This window comes from Myotis yumanensis, unplaced genomic scaffold (assembly GCF_028538775.1).
Source record: "Myotis yumanensis isolate MYYU_CA2020_CCGP unplaced genomic scaffold, mMyoYum1.0.hap1 SCAF_5, whole genome shotgun sequence".
NCBI lineage: Eukaryota > Metazoa > Chordata > Mammalia > Chiroptera > Vespertilionidae > Myotis > Myotis yumanensis.
Window position 1 is genome coordinate 7,380,347 of NW_027223756.1, and position 18,871 is coordinate 7,399,217.

The 18,871-nt window shown below is 44.0% G+C and overlaps 1 protein-coding gene across 1 annotated transcript in view; it reads right to left on the bottom strand.

The window, feature by feature from the left end:
• LOC139010242 (dedicator of cytokinesis protein 2-like) overlaps positions 1-18,871 on the bottom strand; it is a 52,213-nt gene that overhangs the window by 19,716 nt on the left and 13,626 nt on the right. Inside the window, 5 exon segments of the mRNA XM_070414444.1 lie at positions 2,131-2,266; positions 8,085-8,166; positions 12,127-12,281; positions 13,678-13,707; positions 13,709-13,814. Of these exon segments, the coding sequence (XP_070270545.1) occupies positions 2,131-2,266; positions 8,085-8,166; positions 12,127-12,281; positions 13,678-13,707; positions 13,709-13,814 (509 nt within the window).

An 18,871-nucleotide genomic window follows, 5' to 3' on the forward strand; every position in this document is an offset into this window, starting at 1 on the left:
AAGGAGGCTGGGCATCAGCAAGCCACGGAACCATCCGGGAGAATGTGGGTTAGCAGAGCCAAGAAGAAAGGGTCAAGGTAGTGACTGTGGAATGAAGCACTTGGTTTTGGATTTGACGTGTATGTATTGCACGTCTACTGTGCCTACAAAACCCGAGACTGGTGACTCGCTATGGGATCTGAGAATCAAATTAGATCTATTCACCCTCTTTTCATAAACATGCTCACAGCACAGACACATAACTGTCGGAGCTCTGAACCCTGTGATTCCAGAGGGGTCCTGGATCCTCAGAAATTTCTTAACTCAGCCACTAAAGGTCTACAAAACCAAGGTGAAGAGCTCCGGCATTGGAGCAGGGATATAGAAACGATGGGGGTGAAGGGAGGCACTAAAAAAAGCTGGTCAGGTAGAGCGAAAATCCTAGTAACATGACATACCCCCAACACAGCAGGCCCTGGGCAGGAAGCCCCTAAAATTTCTTGAGTAATAATTAATCAGTGACAAAATCTAGCTGAAGATGTGAGTTAAGGAGCCGAGAAAAGGCGAGGAAGTGTTATTTGAACCAGGCCAACATCTACTCTCTCCGATTAATACACCCCCATGGTCCATTCTCTGTGAGCAGGGTTTGGGTGGAGCAATCTCCCTCTGGCTCCAGAGTTGTTCGTATGAACTGGGCGATCAGAGGACCACACACCCCTGGTCAGGGTAGATACTCTGGGGATGACCACAGGACTGTGTTTAAGCTCCTGGGATTTCTGCTGAAAATAATGGGGAAGAGGTGCCTCTTGCCCCTGGATTGCTAAGCTGGTAGGATGCAAGCTTGGAACACTAGCCAACATTTTGGAAACTAATTGGAAAGCCATCTTTGGAATAAGAGGACATGGGAGCCAAGAGATAGAGAGATGTCAGTTCATTTGAGTTCCTGGATCCAGCTATGCCTGAAGCAATCTATCTCTGAACCTTTCAGTTATATCAGAATGCTGTCACCTGAAACTGAAAGAGCAGTCAGGCCACAGCAGAGGGCAAAGGCACATTTTGAGGTGAAGTGGAAGGTCCCTCATGCCTTAGCAGGAACACTGTGATGTCAAGGGTGAGGGGCCTTCCCTCACCCCCTCACATAAAATCAGAGCATTTTAAAGCAGATCATGCACCAACCAGATCCAAGTCTCTCGTTTTTCAGATGGTGAAACTAGGGAAAATGCTTGCCCAAAATCAACTAGTTAGCTAGCAACACTGCCAGGTTAAAAAAACAACAACAGTTTAGAATAAGCTAACTTGTTCCACTCCACCACTCTGCAAGCAGTGTAGGGGACAAGCTGAGAGCTGGCTGGTTTGTGATTACTGAAGATCAGAGTATTTGGAAGTGAGGAACCAGAAACCCTCGGTTTAAATGTGGTACACAGAGATTATAAATGGTACATAATTAGAAATTTATATTCTAATCAAAAGAAATAGCATATCCAATTACTGTTTCCACAGGTATTTAAATTGCCTTTTAAGAAAAAAAATATGCTTTAGTTATAATAAAGTGGGCTAATTAAAAGGAAATACGTTAGGTAAATAATAGTACAAGTGATAGTCAAATATAACAAAAACCACACAAGTGGGACAAGAATACTGAAGTCTGGGACCGGAGAGAGCAAAGGCTGGGGACGATGGGAAAGGGACCTTGTTCTCGGCAGCCTCCGGGGTCACACGGACTCTCCAATCACCCACTCCCACCTGCAATCACACAGGTGGTGGGTGATTCACTCCGTGTAACTGCATTTCCCGTCCTGAGTTGTTGTTTTTCAATGATTTGCTCTTTATAATTAGATCCCACCCGTGGTGTTGTTCCTTTTTCTCTTTGCTGGGGAGCCCAGGCGCCTACTGCTCAGACTGCGCCCTGCTCCCAACGCTCTGCTCCAGAAACGAGGATCCCATTATCATTGCCTTCATCATAAACCTGGACTTAGTCACTAATACCTTTTATTTAGCCACCAGAAATGTAAGTATGAGGGGCTGTCTAACATTTTTTTCAAGTGGGGCGGGGGGAGAGGTCAAAGAGGAGAGGGGAGAGAATCTCCCTAAAACACAGCCACATACAATGTGCACTCCAGTGAGAGTTAATGGCGTGTCGTGTGTCATTACCTGCCACCCCAAAGGGCCGCCTCAGTCCCTGTGTGCACTTCTTCGTATTAGTGTCCTTCAGATCCATCTTCCCAACTCGGACTATTTGACAAATCAAGTAAATTTTATCCCTGTTGAGGTCTTTGTTTCCAAGATCCTGTGGGGCAGGAAATGAGAACAATTACACATCATGGGCCTAATGGGAAAAAGTAGAAAGGGAAACCAAGTAACAGTAAGTCCTTGAGGACGAGTTTAGCACTTAGTATTCGTAGAATAATCATACAACTGGTCCTGGTAAAGGCAGAAAACCAAGCTAGCACACCCATTTCACAGATGAGAAAGGTGAGTGTTGGGAAGGAAAACTGGGTGACAGAACTCTGGTGCCCGGTCCACCTCAATCTGACAGGAAGAGAAGTCTAGAGGTATAATATCGGCTATACAGACAGGATTCCCTGTATGCGAGCTGGTGGCCCCCCAAAACAGCATTTGCTACAAATGACTCTATCCATTTCATCATTGCTAAGCACCTCTCAAGAAAAAGGCAAAAGGAAGAGGGGGAAACCCTAAGTTCCCATTTCCTGACACCTAATGTATGTATATCACTCAGGGTTGGGTTGTCGTGACACCAAACAACCCCAATATCTCAGGGCTTATAACACAACAGAAGTTTCCTTCTGGCTCTAGCAATAGGTCCACTGCAGATGCGTGGGCCTCCGCTCCGCTCACTTCTTCACTCTGGGCCCCTGGCTGATGGATGACCTCATCACGAAGGTGCGCCCACCCCTCAGCAGAGGGAAGGAAACATGGCAAATCACGTACTGGCATTAAAGCTTCCACCAGGACAGATGCACACCACTTCAGCCTTCATTTCATTGGTGAAAGCGAGGTGTGTGAGCACGCCACCTTCAGGGGGGACGGGTGTGCACTCACTCGGTGTCCAGAAGAAGGAGACCAAATCACCCAAACCAGTGTCGCATGCAGGTGCTAAATGTTGCATGTCATCCCCTTAACTGATCCTTGACAATTTTCAGAAGTAGATGCTATTATTGCACTCCCATTTTATAGATGGGGGAACTGAGACACAAAGAAGATAAGGAGCTTCCCCAAGGTCATGCCCTTAGTCCTTGGAGACACTGTCCAGTCACTCTCACTCCGAAGTCCATAAGCCTAACTTCCACAATACATCTTCTCACCATCACACTGGCATGCAAGAGGAAACCCCACCTGGATCACCTCGGCATCTGACTGATGGGCTCAAAACTAAAAGCTCCAGTGATCCTGGGACCCCCTTCCAGCTGGAGTCAGCTGGAGAAGGAACATCAAGGGACGTTGTTGGCATCAGAGCAGAGAACCCTGGGCAAGGCCTAACTAGGAAATAGCTGCTTGTCCTCCAAGCTAAGCCGCATGCAGGCACATGCACTAGGTATAGCCTGCCAACTCACATCGGAGCCAGGGCTCGGGCAAAGCAGCCATCCCCAGCCTCTCACTGTGGCTGGTGGAGGAGGAAAATGAGGGAGGGTACAAAGTCTCTGGGAACATGATATGTCCCCAACGTGGTCCACCCTTTCTGCTTGGAGGCCGTGATGACTAAATGCAATGCATCCACGTGGCTAGGCTATGGTGCCTCGTTGCCAGGTCGAACACTAGTGTAGACATTGACTGTGACAGAATTTTGTATGTCTGTTTAGCCGCTACCAACAGTTGACTTTAGGTAACAAAGATTACCTTCCATAACGTACTTAGGTCTCATCTAATCAGTTGAAGCCCTTAAGAACAAAAACTGACGTTTCCCAGAGAAGTAGAAATCCTGCCTGAGTTTCCAGCCGGCTGGTCAGACTTGCAGATTTCAAATTTGTCAGCCCCCATAATGGGTGAGCCAAATCCTTAAAATTCATCTATCTGCCTATAGGTCCTATTGGTTCAGTTTCTCCGCAGAAAGCTGACCTATACAGGGCGTGTCCTTGCACCAGCTGGAGGCATGGACATCTGCTTTCTCATTCCCCAAAGCCTCCAGCCTGGGCAGGGAGGGAGGGAAAGAGGGAAGGAGGAGGCTTTCAGCCTGAGGATGACCCTACACTCATTGGCATTCCCTGCCTTGCCCCATAGGCGACTGAGGTTGAGATCCCAATTATCTCACGTCCAGATGGTTGGACAGCCTCTTCCCTGGCCTGCCTGACCCCTTTCTCCAGTCCACCCTGAAATCCCCTACAAGCCCAGATTTAGAAGCCACATTTATTATTTCATTTCTCTCCCTTCAACACTGTTAACAGCTCCCTAGGTCCTACCCTATTAGTGCTAATCTTCCCTGGCTGACACGAAAAGTCCTAGACATAATATGTTTCCAGCCGGCCTATCCAACCGATTCCCCACTATTCTCTGCAGGTAAGTACTCTATTTTTGTCACAAAGATTTCTTTATTGCTCCACAAACACACAATGCTTGCTTTCAACCCTGGATCTTTCTTCCTAAGCCCCCCGTCCGCACCACCGCCTCAAATGCTTATGGCTTATTCCTCTATAGAGCCAAAGCCTTTCCATCCTCAAAGGCTCAAGTCTTGCTTCATTTATAATGACCTTCATTCCTAATTACTTCTCTTCTTCCAATGTGATTTTTCAAAGCTTTGAATTGGTATCTTTCAGAGCTACAGAGGCCCCGGCACCTGAACGGTTTCTTCTAGATGTTAGGGCTAAATTATAACCCCCTCCCCTATTTCATATGTTAGAGTCCTAAGCCCACAATACCCAGAACATGACTGTGTTTGGAAACAGATGACTAATTCACCCCAATAAATTTAATTTTAAAAATTAGTACTTAAATAAAAAAGAGGTGATTACGCTAATCTGAGGTTATTAGGGTGGGCCCTAATCCAATATGTCCTTCTAAGAAGAGGAGATTAGGACACAGGGAGTAGATGGCCATCTGCAAGCAAGGAGAGAGGCCTCCAAAGGAATCAACCCCGCACACATCTTGATCTTGGACTTCCAGCCTCCAGAGCTGAGAAAATAAGTTTCTGTTATTTAAGCCATCCTGTCTGTCCTTTGTAATGGCAGCTCTGGCAACTAATGCACTACATCAGCGGTTCTCAACTTGTGGGTCGCGACCCCTTTGGTGGTCGAACGAACCTTTCACAGGGGTCACCTAAGACCATCCTGCATATCAGATATTTACATTATGATTCATAACAGTAGCAACATTACAGTTATGAAGTAGCAACGAAAATAATTTTATGGTTGGGTTACAACATGAGGAACTGTATTTAAAGGGCCAGAAGGTTGAGAACCACTGCATTAGATAAGCCTCCATTCCACCCCCTCTTCCCTTCACTCAAACAAACGAAGGAAAGCCCCAGATTTCTAAGAGCTGTCTCATCAGAGACCCTTGGCACTAGAGAATCTTGATATGCGATGCAAGCACAGCAAAAGGCCTGAGCACAGCTTATTCTCTAAGGGCGTGTAAACAAACGAGGAACCCTCACTCAGAACTGTTACAATCTGTGGTGTCTCCCCTTTACTTTGGCCTGAGAAACTCAGATGTGTCGGGGAAGCTGAAACAGGGCAATGAAACTTAAAACCCATCTCACCACAAAAAAAAAAGGAGACATATGTAATACTCTTTGTAACACTTTAAGCAATAAAACAATTAAAAAAAACCATGATTTAATAATTATTGTTCAGTCTTGTTTCCCACGTGTTGGCAGTGACTCCAAAACTGGGCAAGGACTTAGGGAACCTCATGGTCTATGCCTACATGTCTTATTAGTTCAGTTTCTCCTTCTAAGAGGCCAAGGGGCAGCGGGGCGGGGGGGGGGGGGGGGGGGCAGAGGGGGGGGACGGGGGGGGTGGAGGCAAATGCTTGTAGAGCAGACAGAGGGGAATTCCACCATAGGCCCAACCCACATGCCAGCTCCTCAAGCTCCGCCCCAAAAAGGGAACTAGAAAGAACTAACATCCAGGACAAGATAAATAAGGCCAGCGAGACACATGCCTGCCAAGTTTTATCTCATCTCTAACTTAAACATCACCTAGATGCCCAACTGAAAGTAACTCCCGGTCAAACACCATCACGTCACCCTGTTTGAATTATCTCCGTTGCATAGATTGCTTCTGACATTTCTCTTGTTGGTTTGCTTGCTTGCTTGCTTGTTTACTTACTTATTTTCTGAATTATTCCCATCACATCACAAGAGCAGGGGCCTATCAGCTTATTCAGGGCTGGGTCCCCATCAACTAGCACAGTCCTTACACACAGCAGATACTCACTAAATAGCCCTTGAATCAATGAGAAGCTAGAGCCCTGGCTGGTAGTTAGGGCATCAGCCTGAGGGCCCAAGGGTCTCGGGTTTGATTTCCGGTCAAGGGCATGGACCTTGGTTGCAGGCTGGAGACCCAGCTCCAGTAGAAGTGCCTGCAAGAGGCAACCAATGGATATGTCTCTCTCACATCGATGTTTCTCTCTTTCCCCCTACTCCCTCCCCTCCACACTCTCTAAAAAAGAAAAAAAAAAAAATCAATGAAAAATATATCCTTGGGTAAGGATTTAAAAAGAAAGAAGCTAGAGCACCATGACCTTGCTTGCCCCGAAATGAAGACTCCCATCATCTCAAGAGAGGGAGGTGTCAGCCTTTTGAACCAGTCAACCAACGTTCTCAAGTTCATTTGCTGTGGGAGGAAGAGTTGGTGGTACAGGCAGAATTCCACAAAGGCAGGATCCCATTCGCCCTAATACTGAGCGACACAAATTTACCGATGCCCTTTTCCGAGTGTTTACATCATGAGTTGGTTCTCTGAGAAATGAACCACTGATTGATTCCCTGTCCCTCTCCCTCTCATGAAACATCTGTCTCCTGGTTTAATCAGGAAGCCCCACGGGACTCTCCTATTTATCAAGAAAACAAATAGGCTCCTCCTTTGAACTAATAATAGATAAACAGGACTGAGGCACATTTTTATAACTTTGTCTAAGCAATTAGGACCTATGATCTTATTCCTCTGGCCCATTTGTTTTTTTTAGGAAACAACAAACAAAAGAAATCAGCTGCACTCCTGTCTCATAGTGACATCACATAAGACATCACGTTTAATGGGTTGGAACTGGAAAATTATTGTAGAGCCAGGTAGGTTAATCCAGCGTGTTCGATATTCCTGGATCAAACCCATCAGGATGGCCAGCGCCCAAATCCCTCCCTGGCTTCTCCTCTATAACTTCCCTTGCTAACACAGGCAACATAGTGAAAAACGTCATAAATGTTCTTTGCCTCAAAGGAGCTTTCAGACAACACCGATATCCTTAGGTGTTTTAAGATCACACCCTTGACACAACCTCATGGAAACAGGACAAGGGAGGGGACTCTGCTGGAAATAGCCCTTATCTCCTTCTTCCCACTGGTTCTCCTTTCCAAAGCCAAACAGCCTGTTCACTCTCAAAAACAGGTCATCCAAATGGCAACTGATTTCAGCATTTCTACATATGTCTTGCCCGATGAGCACTGGTTTTTAAAAGGATGGCCGGTAACATCTTCAGTCATGCATGACTTCATTATGTTCAGAATATCCAGATTACCAAGCCAGTTAATGATCTAGGAAGGTCTTTATCTTTTTCTTGATATATTTGAGACAGGTTTTTAGTTTGGAACCAAAGAAAGGAAATCAGGTTAACCATGAATGAACCGGAAAGTCAGCACAGCTGCTGTACCCAGTTCACCCAGATGGTACCTAGCACTCTGCATGTGTTCTCTGTACAGCTGAGTGAGAAAGAGACCGGGAGGGAGGACGAGAGAGGGAGAAGGGGAGGATCCACCTTCCCCACAGCTTCCACGGGGCACACAGTGCCCTTCCCCGGCTCTGAAGCTCTGCAGAAAGCATGGAACACGGCTCTGCACCGAGGCCGCGCTCCCTCCAGGCCAACTGCTCAGCCTCATTCTCAGGATCGTGTCCCTGGGCGTGTGGAACGTGGAATGAGAAACAGTGCACACCCACCGTGAAGACCACCTTCAGGTTGTTGAGCATCTCGACCTCCTTCGGGAAGCCCTTGCTGCCCCATCGCACCAGGTAGTTCTCACTGTGGGAAGAGAAGTGGCAACCCATTACTGCCAGGGGCTCAACACGGGTTCCCTCAAAATATTCGCTGAGCCACTGCTTTGCGCGCCACACCAGGCTGGCTGCTGGGGACACCGCAGTGTTGGAGACAGACATGGTCTCTCCCTGTAGAAGACGACGGTCCCATCAGGGAGACAGATGTTGGACTTGCAGGGGCAGAGAAGTACTAATGTGTGTATTCAAGACCTCTTTTCCTCCCACAGCTGCTAAGCAAATTCTGGCCCAGCTGCCTAATATTCTTTGAAGACCAGCTGCATTTTCTGTGGGGTTACTGAGGGGCAGAAATGAGGGGGAAGTTCTTTTAGTGCAATTTGCTGGACATTACGAATGTATTCAGCTGTTTTCACTGCTGTGCTTTATCACAATATTACAATTGAGCTGCTTTGCAATAAATAAAATGTCCATTTTTATTGTATTCCCCCGCCCCAAAAAAAGAATGTATTCACCCTTTCCATTCCACTCCCCTTTTAAGACTGAGTAAAGATTTTAATTATTTTAAATTATCCCTGTGATGTAGGACTGTTTCCTTGAATGGAACATCACACTGTGATGGACCACTGAGGGCCTTAGCCATTATCTGAGATACGCTTAAGTAACTATTTAAATGGGGTCCTAACAGCTATTTACATGCGATTGTGCCCTAAGAGAACTGTTCAGGATGCTGTGAGAATGTGAATCAGGAGAGCCTGGCCTAGTTTGAGAGGTCAAGGAAGTCTTTGATGAGACATGCAAATAAAGTTGGTCAAGAAAAGAGTGGGAAAGGGAAATTTTTCCGGCAAAGCAAACATGAGTACAAGCAACCTGAAGCAGAACGAAACATATACATCTAGAAACAGATCCCAGGGAAAGAGAGAAATTCGAGAGAGAGGCCAGACCATGTAGGCCTTGAAGGCCATTCAAGAATTTTGGCTTGATCCCGTGGCTAACTAAATCCCATTTAAAGGTTTTATGAGAGGCAGTCACATGGTTCTGACATATGATCATTAATCCTTTCACATCTTCAAGCCACACACCACCTTGTGCAGTTTATCCTGGTCCGTCCAGCTGTGCTAAAAAGAGAGAGTCTAGCACCTCTTTAACTGAGGAGAAGCCAAGTAGAGTTTGCCCAGTTGAGGCAGTAGGTTTCTGTGCCATCCAGGAGTATACAGTAGGTGCTAAATAAATGCTTATCTTGAATTAGTAAGAAGCAAAATAAAGCTCAGAAATCAAGTCACCCCAAGAAGACATAATGAGAATTCAGCAAAGTTAAGGGCAATTGCTTTCTTTTTTAGAGATTTGTTCTATCTGACTTCTGGCTTCTCTCTCCCCACTCACCCCTAGAAGATTAATGAGAGTAATCCAAGCAAAGTTCAAGGGGGAAATGGAACTGCTGACAAATGAACACAGCTTTGGATTAACCAATGGTTAAAACTCAATCAAGTTAAATGCACCTTATTATTTTTTTTTCAGTAAGATTTTAAAATTTTAGTGAAATTTGCAGCAAACTAACCAGGAAGACTTTATTTCCCCCTCCCCAATTTTTAAGTGAATTCCCATTGGTTAGTTCTGACCCGTCATGGTGAAATACGTGGGTATCACCCAGAACCTTTCATTACAGGTAGCAAGCCCCATCGAGAACCACCCTGCTAGGTCGAAACAGCAGGGCCTCGCAATTTTCTTCCAGGGGAAATAGAATCATAAATAAGGAAAGCAATTTAGAGGGCTGAGCGGGCCCCATCCATCCTTGCTCAGGAAGACCTGAGGCTAAATTGGGAAGGCCCACCCGGCACTAAGACAGGTGAGGCCTCCTCCATGTGGCACCCTCCTCAGAGGAAGGATGAGGACCATTCCAACTCCTCCTCAAGCTTTTTTTAGAAATTAGCCTTGTACTGGCCCAATGCCTGGGCTGCCTTTTTTTTTTTTCTACAAAAATTTACCTTCAATCTCCCAAACCAGATTTCTTCAGACACCCACTGGAATCTGACCATGACTCATCCCAACACTGGAAGGTCAGTCTCAGCCAAATTCTCCCCAGTCACATCTGGGCCACACTGAGGATGCCTTAACTAGCCTGTGGCTCATTGTCTGTCAACCCTGATTAGGGCAGGCAAGAGTGGAGATTGGTTTCTTAGGGAAAGGGCGGAGGCAGTCTGACACAAGTTCCCCCTCATTTTTCTGTATCATGCCTCTTCTCTTCTTTCTTTGCCTTCTACTTTTTTGCTTCTGCCCATTTTGTCCTGCTCCTCACCATCCCTCACTCCCCTGAAGGCTGCCCTGTGTCTCGACATGCTCAGAGGCACCTCTCAGGCACGCCCCAGCAAGCACATCATCGCTGTGACACATCAGGGAACAGGGCTGCCATCTCGCTGATCCATTGCCTCTCTCCCCAGAACAGGTTCAGGCCATCCATCACTTGGGCCAGCAGGCCAGGCACCCTTGCCAATTCAGTCATGACGAGTCCTCATGTTTTCTAAGAGGCAGGGGGGGTCCTGTTAGTGCTTTCAGGATCTTTGTCACGGGTGCCTTGGGAGCAACGGACAGGAGCAGCAAGGAGACTGCCACACAGACCCTTCCAAGGCAGGTTCTCAGGGAGCAGGAAGAAGTGTTTGCAGTGTCTACTGAGGCCTAGCCAGGTGAACTGGGCTGGCTAATATTAGGGATTTGGTTTGCTATAAAGAGTAACTTTCCACCATAAATGACACCCTGGTGAAAACCATTCAGGTATCTGATGTTACTCCTAGGGAAAAGTGCCTTGGTGACAGGCTAAATTGGGGACCCCCTTGCCTTTGGAGCCAGATGGACCCAGGTAGAAATCCCAGCTCTGCCACTTATAAAGACATGTGACTTTGGGAAAGTCATGTGGCTTCCTTGAGCCTCATGTTCTCACCCAAGTGGCACAGAGTAATGAAATTGAATGAGATCATGTACAGGCCTCAGCTCAGCCTTCTGAGATGGACAGTCCCCTCTATGTTTCACAAGTGTCTCCAAGAGATCCATCATTTTCTAAAGCCCCACATTCACCAGCCCTGCACTCATTTCATTGTCATGGCATCAAAGCTAGAAAGACATCATTTTCTCCATAAAAGCAGATCATGCTCCAGCTCTATTCTAATGCATAAACCAGGACCTCCAATATAGGACCATGTGTTGGCCCTAATCCTATTGGGGGCCATAGTCAGTGGTCACCTGGGAGGAAGTATGGTCTGAGCCAGAAGCAGAGGCCAGGGGGACAGAAGTGAGGGCCAAAGTCTTTCCCTGGAGATTCCCAAAGGTGCTTTTCCCTCCTTGAGCTGAGGCACCTAGAACTTCCCTCATTTCCTTCATTCTCAAGAACAGTTCATTAAAGTAGTAATCATCACAGCCACTCCCGCTTGGAGCCCGGGTAGTATTTGCCAGCCCTGGGCTTCATGTGATTTTTTTTCTCATTAAAAGCTTGAAAAAAAAATGACCCTGTGAGGTTGGCATTCACATTGTGCATATGGAAAACCCAGAGTGAAGAAAAAGTAATAACCTGCCCAAGGTTGAGAAAGAATAAGTGGGGATGTCAGGATGTGAACCCAGAGCTCATACTCTTTCTTAGGCCACTGCTGCTAAGGAGGATAGAGAGTTTGCACCATTCATTCTCAATTCCCATTTTAAAGTAGTTCTTTCTATTCTATCCAGCGCTACCTCTCTGAATCTTGTTATTTCTGGTTGTCGTCCAGAAATCAGAACTATTTACAAAACCATAACCCAACTCTGGAAAAAAAATGGTGGTAAGAAATACTTCCACCTGACTTCTATTTCCTAAACAAAAAAAGTTATTTCACATTCTCAGTGAGGCTCAGTTTCTCTTGTGGGTGGGAATTTCTGCACAAGTGCTGATGGAAAGAAAAGATGCTCTGTGGTCCGCCAACTCCAGCTTCCACATGCAGAGAAGTCAGGCAACACTGACCACACCTACCTTATGACGGCTTGCTTGTTGGGGTCATACAGAGACATGAAGAGCTCAGAGTCTTCCCCAATTCTGCACACAAAATTTCTCACAAAGACATAGAGGCTGTGGGTAGGGGATGAGGAGATCCGGGAAGACAATCCATAATCTGGCTGATCTTTTGACTGAGAGGTGAGAGGAAGAAAGAGAAAATTAGCCCAGCACCACTCAGAACAACAGAAAGATGGTCCAGGATATTGAGAATCACGCAGGTTTTGAGCCCGAAAATTTCAGCAGTATTTTCAGCTCTACAACCCAAAGGTTCTGCAACCTGAGCCAAAGTCACTTGCCTACACTCTCACACTGCCTTGATTTTAACCTCTCTTGGCCTTGATTTTCCCATCTTGGTTTCCCACCACTGACTGACCCAGCCTTCCTCATGAAATTAGTGTCATAAAAAGCACAAACTGTAAAAGAAAAAAATTGCTTAAAGAAACTTCATCAAAACTAAAAACATTTGCTTATGAAATGACACATTTAAGAAAATCAAAAGGCCAGGCATAGACTGGGTGGAAACATTTTGCAAAATGGATATCTGATAAAGATTTGAAAAGCAAATTAGAAATTGCCTAGGGCTTGGAGATGTAGAAGGGGATGGACTATAAAGGAACTCAAAGAAACATTTAGGGTAATGCAACCACTCTATATCTTGATTGTGGTGGAGTTTACCCAACACTATGTATTAATAAGATTCATTAGACTAGTTTTAAATAAGTTAATTTTTATTGTGTGAAAATTCTATCTCAATAAATCTAAAAATAAGGTTGCTTTCAAATACTGTGGTTAAAATTATTTTTAATTATGAATCAGATGTTAACCTTGAAAAGATTGCTTCCTTGAAATCTTTTGTTGGCTTCCTACCACACTTGAAATAACATCTTAGCCCCTTTAGCATGACTCCTCAGGTCCTATAAGACCTGGCTCCTGTTACCGGCTTCTCCAAGGCGTTGCCTACACTCTCACACTGCTCATCATACTCCATCCATACTGGTCTTTCTACTCCTCAAACATTCAGAACTCAGTCCTACCTCAGGGCCTTGGCACTTGCTGTTCTCTCTGCATAGAACACTTTGTCCTTAGCTCTTCCCAGGCCTGATGCCTTTGCTTTATTCAAGTGTCATCTCAGATGTCACTGCTGAGAGAGCCTTTCTTCATGGTACCTTTTGAAATAGCTCCTGGTTCACTGATTCACATAACCCTAGTTTATTGCCTTTTAGAAACTTACTACCACCTGTAATTAATTGTTCCATTTGTTCATTTACTTTTTTACTGCCTTTCTTCTTTTCTCCTCTCTGGGCTATAAAGTTCTATGAGAACAGGAAATTTGCTGGCATTAAACTACCTATGGGATGGATACAGAATGAATTACAGATCCCAGTACAAAACCACAGTAAAATGTGTGTGGTTACTGATCATCTCTGTCCATAGGGAAAATAGTCCGGTTAATTAGCCTATTATTTTAAGTTTATGACGTACTGAATGCCTGCCCATCTTGGTCAAAGCCTGTTTCACAAAGCTCACCATTTCTTCCTTGATACGCTCTGTGATTTTTTTCAGTTGCTTCCTGGTGTGCATGGAACAAGCTGATGACGCTGGTGTTATCAGGGTCCAAGATATTTCCATCTTCATCTCGGACAATCAGAGCAAGCTCAAGGATTCTGAAAAGCAAAATGGGAGGGGAGGATAAATCACAAGAGGCTGAAGCCTTCGGGACATGGGTGAGGAGTTTCTACCAGAAAGTTCACCTGATTTCTAGGATCATAGACTCCCACAGAACAGCTCTACACCCACAGCCTTGTGCATAGCTGGGAGTCACACTGATGCAGCACAGCCTCCTTAGGAGGGACTGTGGCATGTGTATTAATGTATATTTCCTGAGATATTGAACTTAGAGAAACACCTTACACTGAAATGAGGATGTGTGTTGCAGCATTATTTGCATTAAAAAAGTGTTGAAGAAAAGTGTCTATAAAAAGGTAATGGCCATGGGGTGCAAGGATGGTATAATATTCACAAATCAATAAACATGTGATACGTCACATAAACAAATCGAGAGATAAAAACCACATAATCATATCAATAGATGCAGAAAAAGCATTTGACAAAATGCAACACTCTTTCCTGATAAAAATTCTCAGCAAAGTGGGAATAGAGGGATCATACCTCAACATAATAAAAGCCATATATGACAAACCTACAGCCAACATCATACTCAATGGGCAAAAACTAACACCATTTCCCCTAAGAACAGGAACAAGACAGGAATACCTGCTTTCACCACTCCTGTTTGACACAGTACTAGAAGTGCTAGCCATAGACATCACACAAGAAAAAGAAATAAAAGGCATCCAAATTGGAAAAGAAGAAGTAAAACTGTCATTATTTGATATTGTACATAGAAAACCCTAAAGACTCTATAAAAAAACTACTAGATTTAATAAATGAATTTGGCAATGTAGCAGGATACAAAATTAACACCCAGAAATCTATGGCTTTTTTATACACCAACAATGAACTCACAGAAAGAAAAACAAACAAACAAACAAACAAACAAACAAAAACAATCCCATTTACCATTGCAACAAAAAAATTAAGATATCTAGGAATAAACTTAACTAAGGAGGTGAAAGACCTGAACTCGGAAAACTACAGGATGTTGAAAAAAGAGATAGAGGGAGACATAAACAAATGGAAGAATATACCATGTTCATGGATTGGTAGAATCAACATCATTCAAATGTCCATCCTATCCAAAGCAATCTATAGATTCAATGCACTCCCCATTAAAATACCAACAGCATGTTTCACAGGCCTAGAACAAACTTTCCAAAAATTCATATGGGGACAAAAAAAAAAAGAGTCTGAGTAGCCGCAGCAATCCTGAGAAAGAAGAACAAAGTTGGAAGGATCACAGTACCAGACATCAAGCTATACCGCAAAGCCACTGTTCTCAAAACTGCCTGGTACTGGCATAAGAACAGACATATAGGCAAATGGAACAGAACAGAGAACCCAGAAATCGACCCAAGCCATTATGTTTAATTAATATTTGACAAAGGAGGCAAGAGCATACAATGGAGTCAAGGTAGTTTCTTCATTAAATGGTGTTCAGAAAATTGGACAGATTCATGCAAAAAAATGAAAGTATATCATCAACTTACACCACACACAAAAATAAATTCAAATGGATAAAGGACTTAAACATAAGATGGGAAACCATAAAACTCTTAGAAGAATCCATAGGCAGCAAAATAGCAGGCGTATGTTGTAGCAATATCTTTACTGATACAGGCCCTAGGGCAATAGAAACTAGGGAGAAAATAAACAAATGGGACTAAATCAAAATAAAAAGCTTCTGCACAGCAAAAGAAACCATCAACAAAACAACAAGAAAGCCTAATGCATGGGAGAACTTATCTGCCAATGTCATATCCAATAAGGGCTTTATCTCCAAAATTTACAGGGAACTCACACATCTTAACAAAAAGAAGATAAGCAATCCAATCAAAAAATGGGCAAATGACTTAAATAGACATTTTTCAAAACTGGACGTACTGAAGGCCAAGAGACATATGAAAACATGCTCCAAGTCACTAAGTCATCTGAGAGATGTAAATCAAAATAACAATGCGGTACCATCTCACACCTGTCAGAATGGCTGTCATCAACAAATCAACAAACGACAAGTGTTGGCGAGGATGCGGAGAAAAAGGAACCCTCCTGCACTGCTGGTGGGAATGCAGACTGGTGCAGCCACTGTGGAAAACAGTATGGAGTTTCCTCAAAAAGTTAAAAATGAACTCCCATTTGACCCAGTAATCCCACTTCTAGGAATAAATCCCAAGAAACCAGAAACACCAATTAGAAAGGACATATGCACCCCTGTGTTCATAGCAGCACAATTTACAATAGCTAAGATTAAGAAACAGCCTAAGTGTCCATCAGCAGATGAGTGGATTAAAAAACTATGGTACAGAGATCAACCAAAGCCATTATGCTCAATTAATATTTGACAAAGGAGGCAAGAGCATACAATGGAGTCAAGAGAGTCTCTTCAATAAATGGTGCTAGGAAAATTGGACAGATACTTGCAAAACAATGAAACTATAACACCAACTTACACCATACACAAAAATAAATTCAAAATGGATAAAGGATTTAAACGCAAGATGGGAAACCATAAAACTCTTAGAAGACTCCATAGACAGCAAAATAGCAGACATATGTTGTAGCAATATCTTTACCGATACAGCTCCTAGGACAATGGAAACTAAGGAGAAAATAAACAAATGGGACTACATCAAAATAAAAAGCTTCTGCACAGCAAAAGAAACCATCAACAAAACAACAAGAAAGCCCACTGCATGGGAGAACATATTTGCCAATGTTATCTCCGATAGGGTTTAATCTCCAAAATTTACAGGGAACTAATACAACTTAACAAAAGGAAGATAAACAATCCAATCAAAAAATGGGCAAAGGACCTAAATAGACACTTTTTGAAAGAGGACATACAGAAGGCCAAAAGACATGAAAACATGCTCAAAGTCACTAATCATCTGAGAGATGCAAATCAAAAAATCCCAAGAAAACAAAAACACCAATTAGAAAGGATATATGCACCCCTATGTTCATAGCAGCACAGTTTACAACAGTGAAGATTTGGAAACAGCCTAAGTGCCCATCAGCAGATGAGTGGATCAGAAAACTGTGGTAAATTACATGTACACAATGGAATTCTACGCTGCTGTAAAAAAGAAGGAATTCTTACCATTTGTAACAGCATGGATGGAACTAGAGAGCATTATGCTAAGCGAAATAAGCCAGTCAGAGAAAGCTAAATATCACATGATCTCACTCATATGTGGAATATAGTGAACAACATAAACTGATGAATAAAAATAGAACCAGAGACATAGAAGCATTGAACAGACTGTACAACCTGAGGGAAGGCGGGGGGTGAGGGGGTAAGAGATCAACCAAAGGACTTGTATGCATGCATATGAGCAAAATCAATGGACGCAGACAGTGTGGGGGGTGAGGGCTTGTGCTTGTGGGAGGGGAGATGGGGGAGAGGTCAATGGGTGGGGGGGAGGAGACTCATGTAATACTTTAAACCAGTGGTTCTCAATCTTGGCTGCACATTAGAATAAGTGGGAATCTTTTTAAAATCCTGATTTCTGGGCCTCATCCTCCAGAAATTCTGTTTCTTTGTTATGGGGTGGGGCCACAACATTAGTAACAAAGAAACAGAATTTCTGGAGAATGAGGCCCAGAAATCAGGATTTTAAAAAGATTCCCAGGTGATTCGAATGTGCAGCCAAGGTTGAGAACCACTGCTTTAAACAATAAATAATTTTTTAAAAACAATGGTACATCTACACAATGGAATACTATGCTGCTATAAAAAAGAGAGAACTCTTTACCATTCGCAACAGCATGGATGGGCCTGGAGAACATTATGGTAAGGTTTGCAGAGGCCTAATTTGAAGCTGCTTTTGCACTTGATGATGAGATGGAGGACCTCAGTTGTCCCTAGGGGAGGTGGGCTGATGGAGATTCTGAGAAGGCCAATAGCGGTCCTGCTTAGGCACCACTACCAGGTACCAGATTGGGGAAGGGCAGTAAAGACAAATAAGCCAGTCAGAGAAAGATAAATATCACATGATCTCACTCTTTTGTGGAATATAATGAACAACATAAACTGATGAACAAAAATAGATACAGAGACAGAGAAGCATCAGACTGCCAAACCTCAGTGGGAAGGCAGGGAAGGGGAAGAGGGGTAAGAGATCAACCAAAGGACTTGTATACATGCATATAAGTCTAACCAATGGACACAGACACTAGGGGGATGAGGGCTTGTGTTGGGTGTTGGGGGTGGCTGGGGAGAGGTCAATGGGGGGGAAAGGAGACATATGTAATACTATATGTAAGACTTTAAACAATAAAGAATTTTTTTAAAAAGGGAATGGCTAAATAATCTGTGATCTGTGATGGAATTTCATGAAGCAGGATCTAAAATTTATAATATTGTTTTAATATGTTTAATGAGATATCTCAATGAAAAAAAAAAGTATGGACAGATGCATACAGTGTATTTTATATAAAGAAAATCAAGCCAGATATGTTATCTGGGTGCATGTACATGACTGACAATGAACAGAGAGAGACGCTTGGACAAAATGCACCAAATTACCAAGACCATCAACAAGGGTACCTATGTGGAGAGATAGGGCCCTAGGATTAGGAGAGATGGGGGCGGGGGTGAAAGGAAACATGTGCCTTATCTCAATTTGTTTAACGTTTTAATATGATATATGATGTGATATTATGTAATACAATCCTATATAATAAGAGGCTAATATGCAATTGACCAAAACTGCCGAAAGACTAGTCGCTATGATGTGCACTGACCACCAGGGGGCAGACGCTCAATGCAGAAGCAGCCCCCTGGGGGACAGTATGCTCCCACAGGGGGAGCACCACTCAGCCAGAAGTCGGGCTCATGGCTGGTGAGCCCAGCTGTGGTGGCGTGGCGGGAGCCTCTCCTGCCTGCGAAATAGCACTAAGGATGTCCAACTGCTGTCTTAGGCCTGCTTCCCACAAGAAGCAGGCCTAAGCAGTCAGTTAGACATCCCCTGGGGGCAGGCCAGGCTGAGGGACCCCACCTACTCCACCCTGAGTGAACGGATTTCGTGCACCGGACCTCTAG